The following is a 20,356-nucleotide window of genomic DNA, read 5'->3' as shown; positions in this document are numbered from 1 at the left end:
CCAGGGCTGAGGACCCGGGAGGCCGGATGGCGCGCGGAGGTCGCAGGCGGAGGGACGGGGGCCCCGAGGGCTCGGGTGCAGGTCCACGTCTCACTCGAGGAGAAACACCAGCATGTTTTCACTTCCCCGATCCTGTTTTAATTAAATCTCCAGCCGCCGTTTGAAATAAAGCCATTATGGACAGTGATCCAGAATTTCATCATTCCCTACTGAGCCATAAAATCAATCACCTAAGTTTTTATTATGTCAGCTCTACAGAGTAAAACGGGTGGAGGTGAAGGGATCCCACGCGATGGGAGCCCCGGTGCCCACCCACGGCGGGCGCACTCACAGGGCACGGGCCGGCACGGCGACGGCAGGAGAGCCTCCCAGGGGGCCCGAGGGAGGCGCGGACTGAGTTCCCGTGTCATTCTGTCTCAAGGAGGACCGGCCACACGCAAGCCTGGGATTTGCCTTTGGAATTTTCAGGAGTGACATGAGGCGTGCCCGGCCCCCGGCCCCCGCGCCCCGCACACGGCCGCCCCGAGGGGCCCACCGACACAGCGCATCAGAAAAACGGAATAATTTTGTTTGATGTCACCTAGAAATGAGGAAAAATAACAAATACTTACAAAAGTTACACCTGAAAAATCTGCACTCAAACTTCTGTTCAATGTACTTAGCGAAAAGGTCAACGCTCGGAATTTGCTGGATAAATAAATGTTGGTAAGGCGGATGAATCACCGGAGAATTGGTGCATGGCAGCGAATGAATAACCTGCGGACGCTTCCCAAACCCCATTATTTCCCCTTTTCCAAGAGCCCGAGATTCATGTCCCCGCATGCCGCCAGTTCATTACCGAGAAATGCCATCCCTCTTCCGGCTCTCGCCGGGCGGCACGCGGCCCCTCGAGGACCCTTAATGTTTAATTCCCCATCATCCGCTCCGCTGAACAGCTTAATCTCTGCTTGTGTGATCAATACTATATCAGTGTAAATTAAAATGACAATTTTAAAGTAATTAAGCCTGTTAATGCTCGATTCAAATGTCATTATTTGCACAAGGGATTGAGGAGACATTACACGGTGTCCAGGGTGACAGGAAGATCTCCGCGCCTCCTCACTCCTGCTGCGTGGCGGCCACTAGAGGCTTTAGCAAAGCGGATTAACTTGTGCTTCGCCCCGCCAGGGCACCTATCCAATTTCTAAAGAGGATAACGCAATTTGATAAATTTAATTCCAGCTACAAACTCAGTTACTGTGATAACACATGAAAACGGGGAGACTCTGAACGAGGCCCACATTTCTAAAAATACACTCGGCTCCGGAAGGAGGTACGACAGTGATGGTCTGATTGAATTTGTTCTCTCTCTTTCGAAAACCCTTTAAATAATTACGGTGGCTGGAAGAACCGCCAACGTTCATTACACAGACCAGCCCCAACCCAGAGGGGCCCGGCCTCCGCGGCTCACCGTGGAAACGCCTGCCGGCGGAGCCCGACACACGCGGCCACGTCATTAGGTCACCAGGCCTCATCCAGACACAGAAAACGCCTGCGCCCCAGACCCCCGCCTGGCCCTGCTCCGAGCCTCGGGCCAGGGTGTGGACGCACAGAAAGCGAAGGGAAGCCAGCCGTCCAGGGCCTGGCACCTCGTCCGCCCCGGGGCGCGGGGCGGGGGTACGCAGGGGACGCGGGCTCAGGCTGCTGGCGAGGGTCCCACCCAGGAGCTTCTCCACAGGAGCCACCGGCAGCGGAGCCCGTGCGGGCCACTCTGCGCCGCACACTCGCGGTTCGCCCGCAGGGAAGCCGCCGCAGCAGGGCCGCATCCCTTACTGCGCAATAAACACGGACAACCCGACCCTGATTCCACCACGAAGAGCAAAGTGTAACAATTTCCATTTGAAAGATGTGTGAGTGCCCCGCGGCCGGTCCTTCGGGGTCTTCTCGGACAGCCGGGGTCCCCGCCCCCCACAGGAGGTGGCCAGAGCAGCCGGAGGGCCGCCCTGGGGCCGGGATCAGTTCTGGGTTGTCTGGGTTTTCGGTGCGCTCCACGGTTCCCATAGACGGGGGTGGTGTGTGGCCGGCGGGGCAGCCCCAGGTCACCTGCACGCCGCGAAGGCCTTATCCTCCCCGCCTCCGTGCATCGTGGCGTCCCTGTGCCCGAGGAGCTGCCTTCAGGGGTGCAAGGCGGCTGCAGGTCTGGGAAGGTGCCTGCACCTCTGCGCTGCAGACAAGGGGACCCCACGGACGAGATGCCAGGTAAGAATTAATGATCGTTGACAACTAACCGTGAGACGGAAGGAAACAAACACCCGGCTCACAAGGCCCCGATCCTACGGCGAACGCATTAAGGGGGTAACGCGGTTACGACGTTCCTCCCTCCCAGCCAGGAAAGCATCACGCGCGATGCAAGAAACCCCAATCTCAGGGCTCCGTCTCTACGGCCATCAGGCATCGGCTCTCCTGGAAGGCCGCGGGTACACGGCAGCGGGAAAAGGGAGACGACGGTATTTTTACGCACCTACGAGGCAGCGTCCTGAGATCTAGACCAACGAGTCACCGCAAGACGTGAGCTCCTTGGGAGGGTGCGCCCCAGGGGAAGGAAGCGGGCCCTGCTTCGTCAGCCTGTTGTGAAGACACTGGAACAGCCTCCAGGAACCATGCGCAGTGTGCAAACCCGGCTTTTCATGTCCTCCTGTCTGAGGGGCTGCTGCGCCCGGGCCATCCTGCAGATTCGCTGGACCCGCGTGGCCCGGAGGCCCCGGCGTGGCCCCTGGGGGAGCTGCAGGCAGAGACCTGGCACAGGGGCCGCTGGGGCCTCAGGCAGCACCAGCCTGGGAGCAGCGGCCGCCCCGTGGCACGGGGACTCGGCACCGCGGGGAGCCCTGTGCTGCCCCCCCCACGCCCACACGTGGGTGCAGCGCAGCAAGTAGGGCAGTGGGGTGTGCACAGGAGAAGTCTGATCCACAGACAAAAAGACAGCACCTGCGGGGTGCGTGCACACGTGGGCCACGGGATTCACCGTGAGGACACGCAGAGGCTGGTCGGCGACACCACCGCGGGTCACACCTCCTGGGACCCGGTGCCACTGGCACCAGCCGTCGGGGCCAAATGCAGCCCAGCACAGAGGCCGGCACCCCTCGGGCAAACACGCTTCCGACGGCCCTCAGGACGCAGCAGGGAGTGAAGCCCGGCCACCCCGCGGTGTGGACGCAGGCATGCGAGCAGGAAGCCCGGGGCGCATGGAGCTGCACACGGAGCCGCTCCTGGAGACAAACGTCGCGGAGGCCAAGTGAGCCCGACTACAAGCCAGACCGTGAATCAACCGTGACTATTTTGTTATGTTCACTGCTTCACTGATTTTCTGTCAGAAAATGCTAACAAGCAGGAAAGTCCTTAAGAGCTTTACAATTTTTCAGTTTGTTCACCAATACATTTCCAGCGGCGTATTTGTTTCCTGGGCTGCGTGTGACACGGCCCTCGATCACGCCTGTCTGCGCCTGATGGATCGGCCGGCCACGAGGCGCCTGTTCTGGACTCCCACCGGGGAAAGCCAGACCCGCCAGGGAAGGGCCGCTTGGACGCGCAGGGGACCCCCAGGCTCGTGCTGCCCAGGCCCCGTGCGGAGCGGCCCAGGGAGCGGGAGGGAAGCAAGACGGCCCGGCCACCGCGCTCTGAACCAACCCAGGCCCGGCACCCGGGGATCGCGTCAGTCCTGCCACGGCACCAGCAGGTGTGCAGGCGGGTCCAAAGGGCGCGGCTCGGGATGTCAAGGATGCACGAGGCTGCGGGCAGCTGTGTGGCCAGCCCGTGGGGTGGACGGAGCCCTGCCTGCGGGGGGGCGTCCCCTCCTTATGCCACGTGGCTGCCGTGCGGGGTCCCCGCCCCCAAGCAGACCCCAGGCCGGCTCCTTGCAGAGATAAGGCCATGTGGCAGATAGGCTTATTAGGCACAGACAGGCTGAGCGGGCCACCCGCACCCCTGAACACCCAGCCCAGCCACGAGTCCAGGTCCCAGATGTGGGCGATGCTCCCTCGGACACACTGCTACCCTCGGCGCCGCATCCACCTGCTGGCCCCACTCCGTTCCAGTTCCCGGAGGACAGTGGCTCTGGTAGCAGCAAAGCAAGGCCGCAGGCCGGGGGGCGTGGCTCCCAGACGCGGGGCGGGGACAGGCCCGCTGGGGCCGCACGCTCAGCCCATGCGGACTGTCGCTGAATGCAGCAGCCTGGGCAGTGGGGGTGCACGCCGTGTGCCCGTGTGCCCGGCTGGCCTCCAGGGACACCTGCAGCACATGGCCCACCCCCGGCCCCAAATTCACAGTGAGGAAGGGGAGACACACACAGGATAAGACGGTGGCAACTCGGGAGGAAGGGGCTCCACGGAGAGCCAGGATCGAAGCTCACCGGAGGCGGGAAGCGACACATCTACACAAGGAGCCCCTCAGCGGCCTGCGGCGGTCCGCAAGCGCCCTGGCCAGCCGCGAGCGGGAGCGCAGAGCAGACGCGGGCTGATGTCACTCCGACAGGCAAACCCCAACTCTTATTTAACCTAAAACGCGCTTTTCACGTAACACTGACGGCACCTGCACAGCGTGGCCGTGAGACCATGGTTCACACTCGGCTGCTCCTTGTCCTGCAGCGTCCCCCCTTCTCCGTAGGTGCCTCCCTCTGAGGTTAAACCCCGGAAGGCCGAGCGCCCAGCCGTTCGCCCACAACCAGATTCTGTAGCAGCGTCACGGGTGCGGGGCCACGCAGGCCGCAGTGTGCACGCGGGGGGGGGGTGTCCCGCGGTCCCCAGCAACAGCATGAGCGCTGCTCCCGGGCTCCCCGTCCCCGGAAGCCCCCGATCCGCCTTCCGCCCGTCGGTGAGTTTGCGTTCTCAGGACCATCGTGCCAGTGGAATCGCGGCAGGACCGCTGTGCCCCAGGCCGCTCCCTGCCTGCGGAGCAGGACGGCAGCCTGTCCCTCCGCCGCGCGGCCGTCCTCAGACACGACGCCCCGACGCGTGGGCCCCCGCGCTTGCTGGACAGGCTGCCTCGCTTCTCCTGGGCCGCCTCGGGTCACTCGCAGGACCTGCCGGGGTCCCCCAGGGGCCGCGACTGCATGTTCCCGCAGGCCCCGGGGCTGCCCTTCCCGCTCCCGGTGCGGCCCGGGGTCCGGCCTTCCGCTGCCCTAACTAACAGGCTTCCGTACCCTTCCCTGAGCCCGCGCGGCTTCCCCGTCTGACCTGGGCCGGTGCCGCGTGTCGGGGCAGCACTAAGCGGCTTCGGTGCTTGACGGGCAGGACCGCAGCCCGAACTCCTTTGTCGGACAGAATTCGCACGTTTTCTCTCTGCCTGTGAACAGCCTCTGCCTGTGTCTTTGGGAGAACCCGTGTTCTCACTCTGAGGAACCGCAACAGATTAACTTTCCTTTCATAGCACTTGGTGCTTTTTGTGTCACGTTTAAGGAACCTTTACCAAAGCTGGGGTGACTCAGCCTCTCTGCGCTCTCGCAGGGGTTTATGGTTCTAGCTCCCACACCAGGTCTGTGGTCTACTCACAGTCACGCTGTCACACGCTGTGAGGCAAGGGCTGACCTTTTGCACACGATCATCTAATCGTTAAAGCGCCACTTGTGAGAGGATGGCCACCCCCGCCCCGGACACGCACTCGGGCTGGGCTGCCCGACGGCCTGAGAACCCAGGGGACAGCTGTTCCTGGGCGCTCCACTCGGGCCCACGACCTGCGCATGTGGCTTCACGGCAGTGCTACTGTGCCTCAAGGACCAGCGCTAGGACGTCTTCCCGCACAGCGTGAGTCCTCATTTACGGGCTAATCTAAGCCCCTTACACATCCACGAACATTTTAGAACCAGTTTGTCAACTTCCACCAAAAAAAGGTCTGCTGAGATTTCAACTGGTATCTGTACATCGAGGTGGACAGAAATGACATCTACGTGGTAGTGGGTCTTCCAACCCCTGAACATGGTCTCTCTCTCCATTTATTTAGATTTTCTCTGGTTTTTCTCACTGATGTGTTACAGCGTTCGGTATGTGGGTCCTGCATATCTTTGGCCTAATTTATTCCTAAATATTTCATGTTTTGATGCTATCATAAATGGTAATGTTATTTAAATTTCAAATCCCAACTAGAAGGTGAGAGCTTCTAAGCCATGACTACATGACCAGGTTGTTAAAACATCCGTTATGTTCACATCAGCCAATCCCTCTATTCACGGAAGCACTTGGTTCTGCATCTTCTCCTGAAGGAGGCTGTGTCCTCGTCACCTTCAGTGCAGTCAATTCGGTGAAGCTGACTTATGCCTGAAACAGCATACAGCAGGCTCCGCACCCTGTCATCGGCTGGAGCGAGGGGCGCACGCGGGGGAGGAACGCGGGTTTTGCACAGGGCCGGTCCGTGCTGTGCGGCCTCCTCACCAGGCGGAGACCCAGAGAGAACCCGGAGGTCCGCTCCATCCCCCACGCTCCTGCGTTTGGTCCCACTTCTCTTGCGTTCACTAGGGCCCCCCTGGGTGTTGGAGCTTAGGAGAAGGAAGCAGAGTCGGCTCGGTACTTAACTTCAACCAGAGGTTCAAAGCGAGAGCTGACAGGTCTTTAAATCTGCAACAACCCATCTCCTCTTTGCCCGGAGAACCTCACCTTTCCCCCAGCTGCAAGGGCTCCCCACCGACCATCTAACGTCCCTCAAGTCCTTTGCCTGATGCTCACAAGGTCACCAGGGCTCCAGCCTCCTCTGTCACTGCCAATCTCTTGGACAGGCTGGGCTCCGACGGCCGTCCTGCTCCTCCTGCCCACGACACACGGCTGCTTCGGCGTGCCACCGCGCCGACCCACATGCCACCTCTTCCCACACATCTTCTCTGAGGAATCTCTGCCCACCAAGGCTTTTTTAAGTCGGGAAAAAAAAATCAGTCTACAAAAGTCTTATTATGAAAAACAACAGTTCCCTGGCCATTTCAATGTTCTCCTCCCCAGAGAAGATTACTTTCTTTTACTTGTTTTCTTCGGGTATTCACCTCCGTATCACTAGAACGTATTCGGCTACTTCTTGATTTTCTAGTTTTCAACGTTAAGTGTTGATTGTTCCACTGTGTTAGATTAAGATTTAATCCCCTCTCACTGGCTTTCCTCTTCACTCACATGTCACACACATGCATCCCCGATCCCTCATCCTCTGGATATAAACACGTTTTTACTTTCATTAGTAATGAGTGTTTATATCGCCATAACTTCAGAAATGCTCTTCACGACAGAACATCATGACCGCATCTTTCTTCAACAGCTCTTTGTTTTTCCTGTAGATCATCACTGCCTTCTTTGTATGTGCACCAAGTTCTTTATGTATGTTACCACGATGCGTCCGCACACTCTGTACGTCTCACCCCAGTAAGTCTCGGCACATCAGATAACCTATCAATTACATCATCTCTTGGAGAATCCTCCTAGAAACTGGACGGGCTTCATTAACTGCTCACCTGTTCACGATTCCCCTCCTGGGCTCTACCTTCACTCTTGACCTGGGGACCCCCTGGACAGCTGGGGCGCAGGCCTCACACACAGGTGCACACACTGGTGTTGCAGAGCTGGATGGGAAGGGCACTGCGTCCAAGAAGCGGAGTGACCCCCCATGCACGTGTGAACTCTCTGCTACTCACCGTCAAGGAAGCCGCCATGTTCAAACCCCTGCTTCCTGGGTTTCCTGGACCCTGTGCCCACTTATTTGGATATAGCACCTCCTGACAGAGCTTCTTGACAAAGGGTGCTGGGGACATAATTTTTCCCACATCTTACATATCTGATAGACTCTTCATTTTTCCCTGTTTGCACGCTTACAGACTGGCCCAATGGGAATTCCACAGGAGAATTTCTGGTATGCCAGAGGTTGAGGACACTGCTCCTGGCTGTCACCTGCTGTCCAACGTAGCACTCGAAACAGGGTACCACTCGGGTTCCAACTCCTTTGGCTAGAACTTGCCCTTCCCTGTTTTCCTTCAGGGCTGCCCCGCAGGGCCTCACCAGCTGTATAACCCCCGCCCCCCCGTAGGGCCTGGGCCTGGGGGTGGGAGGCCAGGGGGGCTGTCCGCAATCCTGCGCTCCACAGCACAGCAGGCCATCCACAAAGGGGCCCGGGAGGCGCAGATCCATGTCTCCTGCGGCTTCCATGCACACACCCCTGCCCAGCCTGGAATGTTTTCTCCTCTTTCCTTCCACGGCTCACTCCTGCTCGTCCTTCAGGTTCAGATGAAACCACCTCGTCAGGGCAGCCTGTTTGTAACTCCTACATCCATCAGGCCCCTAGGGTGCCCTTCTCTCTTGGTCACTGCACACTCTGTGCTTGTGCCCCCGAGTCTGCACGCTCCACATGGGCGGAGAACTTGAGGATGTCACGGGCGGCTCTGTCACGTGACGTGCCATGGGTCGTGACCGAGTGTCGTGTGTAGGCGCTTGCTCCCAGGGCCCATAAGCTCGAGGACACAGAGCACGGTGCGGAGAGCGGTGCGTCGGGAGTCCTGCACTGTGTGCCACGCTGCGTGGGGCCCAGCCACTGGCTCAGGACGGCACTGTGCCCCGTCGGCTGTGGGAAGGGGCTGCTGGACTTCTCTCTCTGCTTCCCACCATGGAACTCAGGCTGGGAGCTGGAGTCCGAGCAGCACATGTGGGCACCGAGGTGACCAGGTGACCTGCTTTGCCAGTGCTCTGGTTTCCAGCCTCACACCTGCCCTCAGGTGTCCTTGCCCAGCAGAAAACCAGCCCCCGGCCTGTTTCTGCCACACCTGCCTCGGTGCAGAACGTGCGTGCACATGGCAGGGCCTGGCCAAGGTTTGTGGACTACGTGAACCCACGTCTCCGCTCACCGCTCATGTGGGGCTGTGGTTCCAGACTTTGGATGAATCTGAACATGATTATCCTTCAAAACTCAACTTTTTGAATCAGCGCTGGGGACCCACTCCACACGGAATTGTCAGCGTGCCGCTGACCAGGGCACACAAGAGGCAGAGGACCTCTGCACACAAGCCACAGCAGCCCTTTGCCTCTCTGGTTCTGGATTCTTCTCAGGGAGCTCTTTTATTTATTTTAGAGAAAAAGAGCACACACGAGTGGGGGTCAGGGCAGAGGAAGAGGAGAGAAGCAGTCTCCGCGCTCCATGCAGGGCCTGGAGACACTGGGCTTGATCTCAGGACCCTGAGATCACGACCTGAGCTGAAAACTAGGAGTCAGACGCCTAACTGACGGAGTGGCCCAGGCGCCCCCGAGGGAGCTCTTTTTCTTAGAATTGCGTGCACTTAACGTGTACGATGGGATGATGTGAGGGGCCTTTCTCAGCACGTCCTTGTCCTGGTGGAGGCCCTCCCCGTGCCCGGCAGCCTGGAGCGTGGGCGCCCGGGGCAGAGGTCAGGTGCAACCACCCACGTTCCTGCAGCTAAATGGAACGACTTTGAGTCACCTTCACGCCTGGGAAGCCAGACGAAGCCTCTGCTGGGAACAGACCCCGGCTCTTAGGAAGGAGGCCAGCTCACGGCCTCAGCTCTGCACCAACCGAGGCACAGACAGGACCGTGGCCTGGCATTCCCATCGGGAGCCTCCTGCAGCCCCCCGCACAGCCTTGTCCCGGTCCTTGGGAGGAACCGGAGTGGCAACCTCTCAAGCTTCTTAATGCAGGCAGCATGCGTCCCGTGTGCATTCTTATGTGAAATATTATTTCTAGAGGCAAGAATGGTGCCTAGAGCAAAGAGAAATGTCAGTAAACAGGACTGAAGGACTGGACGCTCGTGGATATGTGGCGCTCAGAGACGAGCTCTCTTCCGGGCAGCGGTCATCTCCGTCCCAGGGGAGCTGGCTCCTCCTACCTCCTGCCCCAAACCGTGGAGCAGGGTGACAGCCCCCACAGGGCCAGCGTGCCACACTGGGCCCCACACACCACAGTCCCGCCAGTGTGGTCGGCCCTGACCACATCCACCTCGTTCCACCCCTGCTGCCGAGCCAGGCTGGACGACAGCGGTTCCTTCCTGCGTGACCCCCAACCCTCCCAGAGAGGCCCATCCGCGCCCTGGCTGGTGGCCCTCCTTCTGTCCTGCCAGCACACCAGCTCCCCGGAAACGCCCGTCAGTCTCCCGGACCTATGCCGACTCCAATCGGTCAGAACCGTCGGCCCTCGTGTGAGGCACGGAAGGAATGTGTCCGTCGGGCTGTGCATCTCAGTGACCGCAGAGGAGCCCGTGTGTGCCTCGGCCTCCTCCATCCGGTGGGGACCACGGCCACATGCACGCGACACCTCTCATTAAGCGCTGTGGCCAGAGTGGCACAGGCACCACAAGCGTCCTGCTCTGTCCACGCGGTGTTAGGGGCAGACCACGTGCGTGGAAAACACCGGGCCGTCGCTTCTCGTGGCTCAGGAGCAGGGCGCCGAGCAGGAGGGGCACGTGGGCGGGGAGGCCCGGCACAGGGCTGGCGTCCCCCGGGAGGCCCAGGGACAGGACCCCTCTTCCTGCCGCCCCCAGGGTGCAGCCGGGGGGCCCTGTGCCTGGCAGCGGCTCAGTCCACACACAGCGAGTGGGAAATGGTCACAGGGGACCCTGGCTCAGGGCCACGAGGCGTGCTGTCGGCCCCACGTGCTTGAAGTCCCGCGTCTTCCTGGCAACTCTTAGCCCCCACAAGCAGCCACCCAGAAGTGGCCACCCCACCATTCACTGCGTCCCTCACTGGCACCCTCACGCCCCATCCCGCTGGGCCACGTGGACCCACACACACCGTGTGGCCTTGGGGACCGTGCCTGAGCTCTGGGGGCCCCCCGAGAGCCTCTTCTCCAGAAGCACATGGTTCCCCGACGCCGCCGAGAACCACAGCCGCACCTGAGCCGGCCGCGGGCTGCTGCTGGACGCCGGGGGCCTGGGCCTCTCGGGTGCAGGGGACTCCAGGGCTCGGGAGGGCCTGCTGTGCCAGGACACACCCGGCGCCTCCTCGGAACGCACGGAGCCGGATAAAATTAACCTTGTGGCAACCGTCCTTCCCCGCTCAATAGCCCCACGCCACCTCATCTGTTAGAGGCAAATAAAAAAGTCAAGTCTAAATGTATAAAAAATTATGATAGAAGCCCTAAATAAGGCAGGGACTGCAAGCTTATTGAGTCAAAAATCAATCAATCAATGAGCGAGTGGATCAGAAGCACCTCATAAGCCCCAAAGAAATAATTTGCCCAAACACTGGGATTTAACAGTGGAAGACCAAATTTCAACACTTTTAGGAAGTAAATAATGAAAAATCAATTCAAAGAAAAAACAGATCAAGAACCCTGGACCCTGACGTGCCGACACATTTATTGCTGAGACCGTTTCTCGGCTGACCCGAAAACTTCGGGAGGTGTTTATTTACTTTCAGCACCTTCCAGAGATCAATATTTTTAATTTGGATCCGAGTTATTATTTTTCACATCACAGCAGCGGGGAGCGGAGTAAAGTGGCTCATATTTTAGTGCTAAAAAGATCGATATGACAGCTTCACCTTCACTGCGGGCCCCCGCCGCCGCCCGGCCGCACATCACCGCGTCCCGCGGGGCTGCAGGTGCCGCCGAGGGGAGCCGGTCGTTACCGCCAGCAGAGCAGACAGTGTGATTTAGCGGAGCGCGGAGGGCCCGGTGCCCTCGGAAAACCAATCTTGCTTCCCGCACTCCATCAGGCCTGTCGGCCCACAGGCAGGGCGCGGAGGCAGGCGAGCCACCGGGAGGGGAGCCGCTCCCGGAGCAGATTAGTTCCCTCATCAGAAATGCATTTGCCTTCCTTCTCCTTCCTCAGATCAAAGAACATCCGTAAACTCCATTAATTTTCCATAAATTTCCCCTAAAATCTTACTCAGGAGAGCAGAGGCAGGATGAGGGGCTGGTCATGGGGGGAGCACGGGGGAGGCGGGAGGGCACCTCCTCCAGGAGCACCGAGGGGGCGGGGAGGGGCCGGGACGAGAGGGAAGCGAGACAGCAGCTGCCTTCGCCTCCCCCCGCCCCTCCTCACCCCGCAGATGGGGTCGGGGCACGCAGGCCCAGACCCTCCCAGAGAAGTGGGCCGGGGTCAGCATGGAGGCCGTTGGGCTGTGCTCCCCGTGAGGACCCTCCTCTCGGCAGGGAGCCCCCAGGACGGGGGACGGAAGAGGAAGGAGCACGCTTGCTGGCGACCAGCAGCGGAGGTGTCGCGGGGCCGGGGGCCAGCAGCGCGGGCACTGCAGCGGGGCTGTGGGAACGCACCTGCAGGCCAGGCCGGAGGCCGCCCCCCAGGCCCCAGCCCCTGCCCCCAAGTAGGCCGGGGGAGGTGCCTCGGGAGGAGAGTCTCCCCTGGAGGTCGGGGGTCGCTGTCGCATGGCTTGCCCGGCACACATGCAGACGACGCCACGCTCCGGGCTGCCCCAGCGTCCCTGGGCCACATCCGCAAGGTGCTGGCTCGACCCCACCTCTTGCCTCCCAGAAATGAAACTCAGCTGCGCACCTCTTTCCAGGAGCCTCATCGGCCGAGGGCTGAAGATGCTGCTGGGACCCCGCGGGCAGCGGAGGCTTCGGGGCCTCCCCGCAGTGGGCTCTGCACCCTGGGAGCCCACTCCACGGCCCGCCCACCTTCCTGGGGCCTCGGTGACACCAAGTCCCAGGCACTAAAGGACACAGACACGTCTGTGGCTCCAGACCCCTCTGCCCAGAAGGAACCCCAGTCCTAGAGCTTCAAGCAGCCAGAGCTTCCGGCGCTAGGGAGCCCCACGGTCACACGGGCCCATGCGCTCTCCGGGCAGCGAGGTCCCAAGGACGAGCTCCGCAGGCACCTGCCCAGCACCCACACGACAGCCGGTGCCAGCCCTGCCCACACCCGCCCGGCCCGGCAGACAGCCCTGCCCACCTGTGGGTCCCGCTGCCGCGCACACGTCTGGGGCCCCCAGCCCCGGGCAAGGACAGGCAAAGCTGGCTGCTGTGGCTCCCTTCCCGCAGCAGCCATGGCTGGGGCTGCCTGTGGGGACGCGCCGCAGCCCCGCGTCCGTGCCACCTGCACCCTTCCCCGCCTGGCCATCCGCGCAGCCGTCCTGCGGCGTGCAGACTGGCACAGGCTCCGCGCCGGGCCGCGGTGTGGGGGCCTCCAGCTGCCCCACCAAAGCCACGGCCTGCGTCTCCATGGAGCCGGTGCCGCAGGAGAAACACCGCTGCACACGCCCGTTCACCCCACCCGACGTCCCTGGCACAAGGCGGTCCCCGAATCCCGAGGGCTCCTCGGGGCACTGGGCATCGATCAGCCTGCGGGTCGAGGGGCCCTGACAGCCCGGTCGCTGCCCGGGAGCCAGGCACCCCCATCCTCCTCTCCTTCGTCCTGCGCACGCGTCACCCAGGGAGGGCAGGGAACGTGGGGGCCTCCGGCCGTGGCTCCCGGGGCCTCAGCAGCCCGGGCAGCCAGGAGTTCACACAGATGAACGGCCCGCTCCGCCCCCACCTCCGGGCCCGCGCGTCACACAAACGAGCAGCAGGACAGCAAGACACGCTCCGCGCCAGCAGTGAGAGGAGACGAGGAAATTACACCAAAATAAATTTGCAATTTCTTCCTCATTTAGCCATTTCTGAAGCCAGAGTACAGGAAAGCCGTTACCTTCACGTCCCCCTATCGACATCCAGGCTTTTCAGGTGGTAAGTGATGAGCTTTCTATGTTCCTCCCGTGAAATGAGACACGATTCCTGTGCTATTGGGTCTTGGATCAATAGACACTCGAAAGCCCTGGAAAACTTCCGCAGCCACTCCCTCAGCGTCAAGGCCTGCATGGCCGTGCCCTGGGCTGCTGCGAAGTCAACTGTGGCCAATAAGGGGGCACCTGAGAACCCAGGGGGAGCTTCCCAGGGGGCAAATCCCGGGGGGCTTCCTGCAGGAGGCATCTCAGGGCGTTATGGGGGTCCAGGTGCACCCCGCAGCGCTGGGCGCTCGCTGTAATGCAGACGATAGCAGGTGCCTCGGAGCAGGTGCAGAGCCCCGGGTGTCCTCTAGGGACCCTCCTCCCTAAGCCTGGGGCCCTGGGCAGGCGAGGCCGCGCGGCAGCCTCCACACGCCTCCTGGGCAGCAGGGCCCGGTGCACGCGGCAGGGAAGGGCCTGAGCGGGCAGGTCCCAGGAAGCCGGACGGTCTGCAAAGTCCTGCCTACCCCGGAGCCCGTGCTTGTCACCGAGCAGCTCAATGAATCACCAGACACATCACGGCCCGACTACGACGCCCTTCCCCACGGGCTCCATCACTGACCCCGGGGACGGACAGGCCATGCGGGCCATGTCCTCGCGGGGCCAACAAGACGGCAGGATGGGGTGCTGGCAAAGGGCAGGGGCGCGCGTGAACACACGTGGTGCTTCAACGGAGGGAGGGTCCCACAGGGGGCAGGCGGGGAGCTGGGCGCAGGTGCTGGAGGACGGATTTGGGCAGGACGTGCATGAGCGTGGCCGCCCCCACCCCCCAGAAGATGGGCGCCAGGGGAGGGACCACCCGGCGACAGCAATGTCCACCTCCTCCCAAGGACCTTCCAGACGCTGAGGCTCAGCCAGGGGTACGCAGGGACCGCCGGCTCCTGGACCAGATGCCGCTGGGCCTCCGGGGCTGCAGGGACAGGCCCCTTGGGGGCACCCGCTCCGAGTGTCCTCTGCAGGGCCATCGACAGTGGCCTCCTGTCCGTCCCTGCTGCGTCCCCCCCAAGTGGCAAGAACAGGACAAGGCGCCTTCAAACAGCGGGTGGTTAACTCCGGTCATCCCGGTTCCCTGTGGGCAAGTCCACAAACCCTAACGGGATGTCGAGACCTCAAAGCGCGAGGACACCGAAGGGCCCAGTGTCTGTGGAGGAGAACACGTCCCTCAGGGAGGGTCAGCTGGGAGTCCGTGTGCCCCCCGCGGGGGTCTGCACCCGGGCACCTCGGGGACAAGCCCCCTCCCTCGTGGGGTCTTTCCTTGCTGCCACATGGCTTCCAGCACAGCTCGCCCTGCCTTCCCCCCGCGTCCCCTCGACGCCCCGCAAGAGCACACCTCATCTTCCCAAACTCCACATGCACGGCCCAGGCTCAGGGGCCTCAGCCCTGCACCCCTCCAGGCCGGGGGAGCTCGCCCGATCCGTGCTCTAGGTAGACTTAAACCCCCGTCCCGAGCTCACACCGGTGGACCTGCAGGGACGGACCAGGGGCGCCCACGTCTCACCCGGGCTCTCCCGTCCCTGGGGCCCCACTCGCTCACAGACTCGGAGCAGGTTTGCTGCAGCCCCGGGCCAGAGTGGGCAACCAGGGCACAGTCGGGGGTTGGGGGGCTCAGGGTGGTGGGGCGCCAGACGAGGTCAGCAGCAGGAGCGCCTCTGGAGCAGCCCCGCAGAGGGACGGGCTTCGGGGCGCCCGGTGCCCAGAACAGTCCTGGCGGGCGCTCCAGCTCGGGCAGGGTCCTCAGCCTGCCCCGGGGGCGTCCCCAGAGGTCCCGGGGGCAGGTCGGGCCGCCATCCGGGGCCAAACACAACGGCCAGCCCGGAGCAAAATGCAAACAGGCGGTGACCCTGTCAGCAGCCAGGTCACGGCGCAGGCGCAGGCGCAGGGACAGGGACAGCGGGCCCCGCGCGATCCTCAGGAGCAACCTCAGGAGCAACCTTAGCATCCTCGCTGATCCAGGTCCGCGAAGGCGGGAGCATCTCCTGAACCAGAGCTCAAGGTCCCACACGCTGCTCTGGCGCCATCTCCTGGTGACAAGGAGCACCTGTGGGCTCCTGCCTCCGTGCGCGGGCGCCCTACTGAGCCCCCGGGGTGGGGACCCCCGGCCGCGGCCCCCCCCAGATCCAGGCCCCCGAGGTCGAGCCCCCAGGCCCAGAGCACCCCCCAGCCGTGGGCCCCTCAGCTCAGAGACCCCAGGCAGCGGCGCCCCTGGATCGAGTCCCCTAGATCCAGGGCCCCGTCGAGTCCCCCAGTCCGCAGGCCCCTCCCAGGTGGAGCCCCCGGCGCGGCCCCCACGCTCCTGCGGCAGGGCAGACCCCCGCGGTCACGCTCACGCCAGGTGCAGCTGCAGCTTCAGCCTCTTTCTGGGAACAGACCACTATTTTCTGATCCCTATTAATACCCGTGACAGCATTTATGTACAAGATAAATTCATTTCAATTTTCTTTTTCAATTAATGGCCTATTATTTGAACCACACTCAGCTAAAAATACCGCTCCAATACTATTAATCTTGTAAAAATTAAATTTTCCTCCCTCTGACAGCCAGAGGCCACCAGGCGGGGGCGGGAGGGTGGCCACCCAGCTGGCCCGCGGAGCCGAGTCCTGCCCGACGCTGGCGGTGCCGGGTCCCCTCCACCAGGACGTCACAGGCCCCCCGCAGAGACGGTCCCACACGCGGCACACGGAGGCCCGGCCCCCACGGGCCCCAGGTCCAGTAGGATTTTATCACAAACCACGGGCATCTGAGTCAGGAGGTGAGAAGACGGACGCACACGGGCCTCCGCGCCAACTCCGGGATGAGCTGCAGCGACCATTCCCCACCCGCCACGCCGGCTGTCGGGCTGTCCCGTGGCCACCGGCAGGCCTCCCACGACTGCGGCCCCGGGACAGCACCCACACCGCAGCCGCCCTGTGCCGCCCGGCCCGGGTGAGCCCCGCCGCGGGGACCGACTGGAGCGCGTCTCAGGCTCCACGGCCGCGTGTCCCGCCAGCGCCGTTTCCGTGCTTCCGCCCCAGAGACGAAAGTGCGGCCCCTTACCCTGATCTGCCTCGGCCCGGGACCTCCCGGCTTGCCGACGCTCCAGTGTGAAAACCCGGGCGCTGAGGAACCAGACGCGACGTCCTCGTTGGACACTTGGCCGCACCCATCGGACGGCAAAGCTCGCCCAGCGTGGAGAGCCCGGGCTCCGGCCTCTGCGCCTCCTCCTGGGGCCTGCAGGCGGGTCCCCCCCGACGCCCTGCACCAGGCGACCTGTCACGTGGCTGTTCCATGGGGTGAAAATCTCTCTGGTATTTACGGTTATTTCCAATTTTTGCCGTCGAATAGTTTTCGATGACCGCCGTGTGCACAGCTGTCCGGAGAACGGCTCTTCTCCCAGGAGGCTGCGGCGCCGCGGGCGAGCCCGCTGCCGGGTGTTTGTTCTCCACCACAGGCTGCACCGCGGCAGCCAGAGCTGCGTCCCAGGGGACGAGGGGGACAGAAACACGCTCCCGGGCGACTGCCGACACCGCGCCCCTCGTCTTGTCGGCCACGTGCTCACGTGGGACACATGCAGCTGTGGGGGCACAGGACGGCGGCGCGGATGGCAGGGCCCGGCCCCGAGTGGCCGCGGATGGCGTCTGCCGGGCCCTGCCCAGCGCCGGGAGCTCCTGGCCCCGACGGCCTGGCCCCGTCCCCCACACTGTGCTGCCCCGCCAGGAGGCCCCGGGACGCGCGGACCCGCCCGCCGACCGTGTGCTGCCAGAACGAGGTCACTGGTTGCTTCTACCCTATTTTCCTCGTCACTCCTTTCAGCTCTTAGTTTTTATTTCCGTTCCTCTACTCGCTTCGGGTTAATTCACTTATTTTTAAGTTTTCTAATGCAAGCACTTAATGCTAAAAATTCCCATGGATGCGCCACTCTAGGTGCATCTCATGAATCCCGAAGGGTTCAGTCTTTCGTTCATCGGACCCACGAGCCAGTCTGCTCTGTGAGATTCTCTCAGATTCCGGAGATATTTGCAAGTTGACTGTTTATTTCCACGCATTTGGGAGTCGTCCACACGTGGTTTACTTCCAGTCTGTGCACTCTGTGCTCAGAAACACAAGGGGTCTCGCCTCATGCTGGATTTCCACGAGCATGCGAGCGTCCCCGGGGACATGGTCCGACACCCCCGCGGCCGGGGAGGGAGCGGCGGGTGCACACGCAGAGTCCTCGGCAGGCGGCCTCGGGGCGGCCCGGAGCTCACGGGGCCGCTCTGCACCCACCTGAGCCTGACCCAGCCTTCTCCCAAGTCTCCTTGCCCTTCGTTTTTAGACATTTTTCAGGAAACAGCAGCAGCCGGCAGCCACCCTGCCCGCCCCATGGCCACCGAGCATCTTCTGGCGCAGGCCCAGACCCCGTGGCGCACGCCCAGCCCTGTGGGACTGCCCCTCCAGTCGGTGTCCCGCCGACGATCCTTGGTCCCCCTGCAGCAGCAGTCTGTGGGAGGAGCCGTCGAAGTCTCTGCTGCCCCTGATCTGTCCCCTGCCCTGTCCCCGGCCGTCAGCAGTCACGGCGGGGGCACGATTCCCGACTCTGGGCACCACCCCGTCCCCGTACGTCCTCTTGGGGGCCTGGCCTCCTCCACCTGTGATGCTCCGCGCTCGGAGCCCAGTGGCGACTCTGACACACTCACTTCCTCAGCGTGTGTCTGTGGGGCCTGTTTTCCTGCACCTTTTCCTGCTACGACACGGAGCCTCCCGGTGAAAGGAGGCCGTGCAGACGTGAGGAGGGGGTGACCGACCCCCGTGACCGCCGTGGAAGGCGGCGGCCTCCGGGGCTGAGCAGAGCGTGCGGGGAGACCAGCGCCTGAGGGTGACGGGGGTGGAGGATCCGGAACCATCGCCTTGGCCTCATCAGGATGAACCTCTGCTGCTCACAGGTCGTCTGCAGGAAGCCTGCGTGATGACTGCATCTGCGCATCCACACGTTTCATCAAATTTTTTTTATAAGTTTTTTAATTTTTTTAAATTTATTTATGATAATCACACACAGAGAGAGAGAGAGAGAGAGGCAGAGACACAGGCAGAGGGAGAAGCAGGCTCCATGCACCGGGAGCCCGACGTGGGACTCGATCCCGGGTCTCCAGGATCGCGCCCTGGGCCAAAGGCAGGTGCTAAACCGCTGCGCCACCCAGGGATCCCCGGTTCATCAAATTTTTAAAACTTTCTCTATCATCCTTCAGGTATCGGCCCGTGTCCTGCTCCCTCTCCTCCTGGGGCTGCAGCGACACGCACTCTGGCGCCCCGGATGCTCTATCCCGGCAGGGACATCCCGTTAACCCCTTTCACGTCTTATTCTGAAGGGTCCCCGTTGCTAGGACCCCAGGTCAACTATCCACCCTGGTCCTCTGCAGCGGCCTGCAAGCCGCTCGCCCCAACCGACAGATTTGCACTCCAGGCACCGTGCTCTTCATCTCAAGTCCCGACAGGGGACGGCTCAGGGACACAGGAGGCTCAGGAGTGCATTTATGCAAAGGACGGGCTGAGAGCAAATGGCCAGCGGTCAGTGGCGGGAAGGCCGTGGGGGCACGTGTGGCTGGGCAGCCAGGACAGCAGCAGATCGCGGGGCAGCCAGGCCCCGGTGACCATCTGGGCCACAGGAGACACCGCAGAGCTAGCACTGATGCCCGGAAAGACTGAGAACTGACAGGCGTCCTTCCCACCGCAGACGGTCTCCGAGGCTGCTCCCCACTCAGGACGTGCTCCCCGGCCCTGCCCACCTGGCACACAGGCACCTGCCGCTGCACACCACCAGCCATCGGGGGCTCCGCGCCTGCAGCACCCCAGGCGCCCGGCAACGTGAGGGATGTGGGGGGAAGGACGCGGGGAACAGAACCTGGAGGCCCTGAGCAGCCCCGAGGCGTCCCTGAGATGGGAGCCGACGAGCAGCTACTCAAGACCCATCTGACATCTGCACCTCCCAGAAGCCTCCAGCCCCGTCTGTCACCAGTACCACGTGTGGCCGCTGCACCCCAGCGGGGGCCCCTCTCCAGGTGTCCACCGTCCCCCCACCAGGGCCCCTCGCAGAGAAGGGACAGGAGGCCAGGCCCCCGAGCAGGGCTGTGCGGGCCCACGAAGGGACTGGCCTGCATCCTACGGACAGGACTGGCACGAGCAACTCTGCAGAGCAGACCCAGGGACGGTGCAACCCCTCGCCTCCGCACGGAGCCCCAACTCCCCCATCAGCCCGCGGGCCATGGCCCTGGACCCCCCTTGGCAGCGACCCCTCCCCCATGGAGCTGGTCGGTGCCGCTGACGACAGGGAGTGTCCCCATGGAGGGGACCCCAGTGGCCGCCTTGTCAGGAGCAGACCCCGCGGACACTCACCGTGAAGTGCTCCTGGGATTTGAAGTTCTCGTCCAGGTAGACGCGGGCCCTGTTGTACTCCTTCATCGCGTCACTGGACAGCAGCTCTCTGGAAGGGAGAGGGGAGTCCTTTAGTGAAGAGCCACACGAGCAGGTGTTGTACGGCCCGGGCTCCCGGCGGGCGCACTGTGCTGTGTCGCCCTGGAAACGCCCCCAGCCAGCGGTGGGGAGGCAAGGGCAGCAGAAACTCAGGCGCCCCGTGTGCTGGAGGCAGGCGAGGGCTACGCGTCCTGGCGGTGCCCCGACACCCGGGGGACGCTGGGGACCGGAGACGCAGGGGTGCGGTGGCACGGGGGCTCGGCCAGGGCCAT

General features: G+C 62.7%; 1 protein-coding gene across 3 annotated transcripts in view; it reads right to left on the bottom strand.

The window, feature by feature from the left end:
- The window catches only part of INPP5A (inositol polyphosphate-5-phosphatase A), a 164,508-nt gene that overhangs the window by 75,828 nt on the left and 68,324 nt on the right, over positions 1-20,356 (bottom strand). For all 3 annotated transcript variants that reach the window (XM_055346311.1, XM_055346309.1, XM_055346310.1), the window contains one exon: positions 20,007-20,094. In XM_055346311.1, the coding sequence (XP_055202286.1) occupies positions 20,007-20,094 (88 nt within the window). The remainder of the gene's footprint in view (positions 1-20,006; positions 20,095-20,356) is intronic.

The sequence above is a fragment of the Nyctereutes procyonoides genome, unplaced genomic scaffold (assembly GCF_905146905.1).
Source record: "Nyctereutes procyonoides isolate TBG_1078 unplaced genomic scaffold, NYPRO_anot_genome, whole genome shotgun sequence".
NCBI classification, from domain to species: domain Eukaryota; kingdom Metazoa; phylum Chordata; class Mammalia; order Carnivora; family Canidae; genus Nyctereutes; species Nyctereutes procyonoides.
This window is presented reverse-complemented; position numbering and strand designations above follow the sequence as displayed.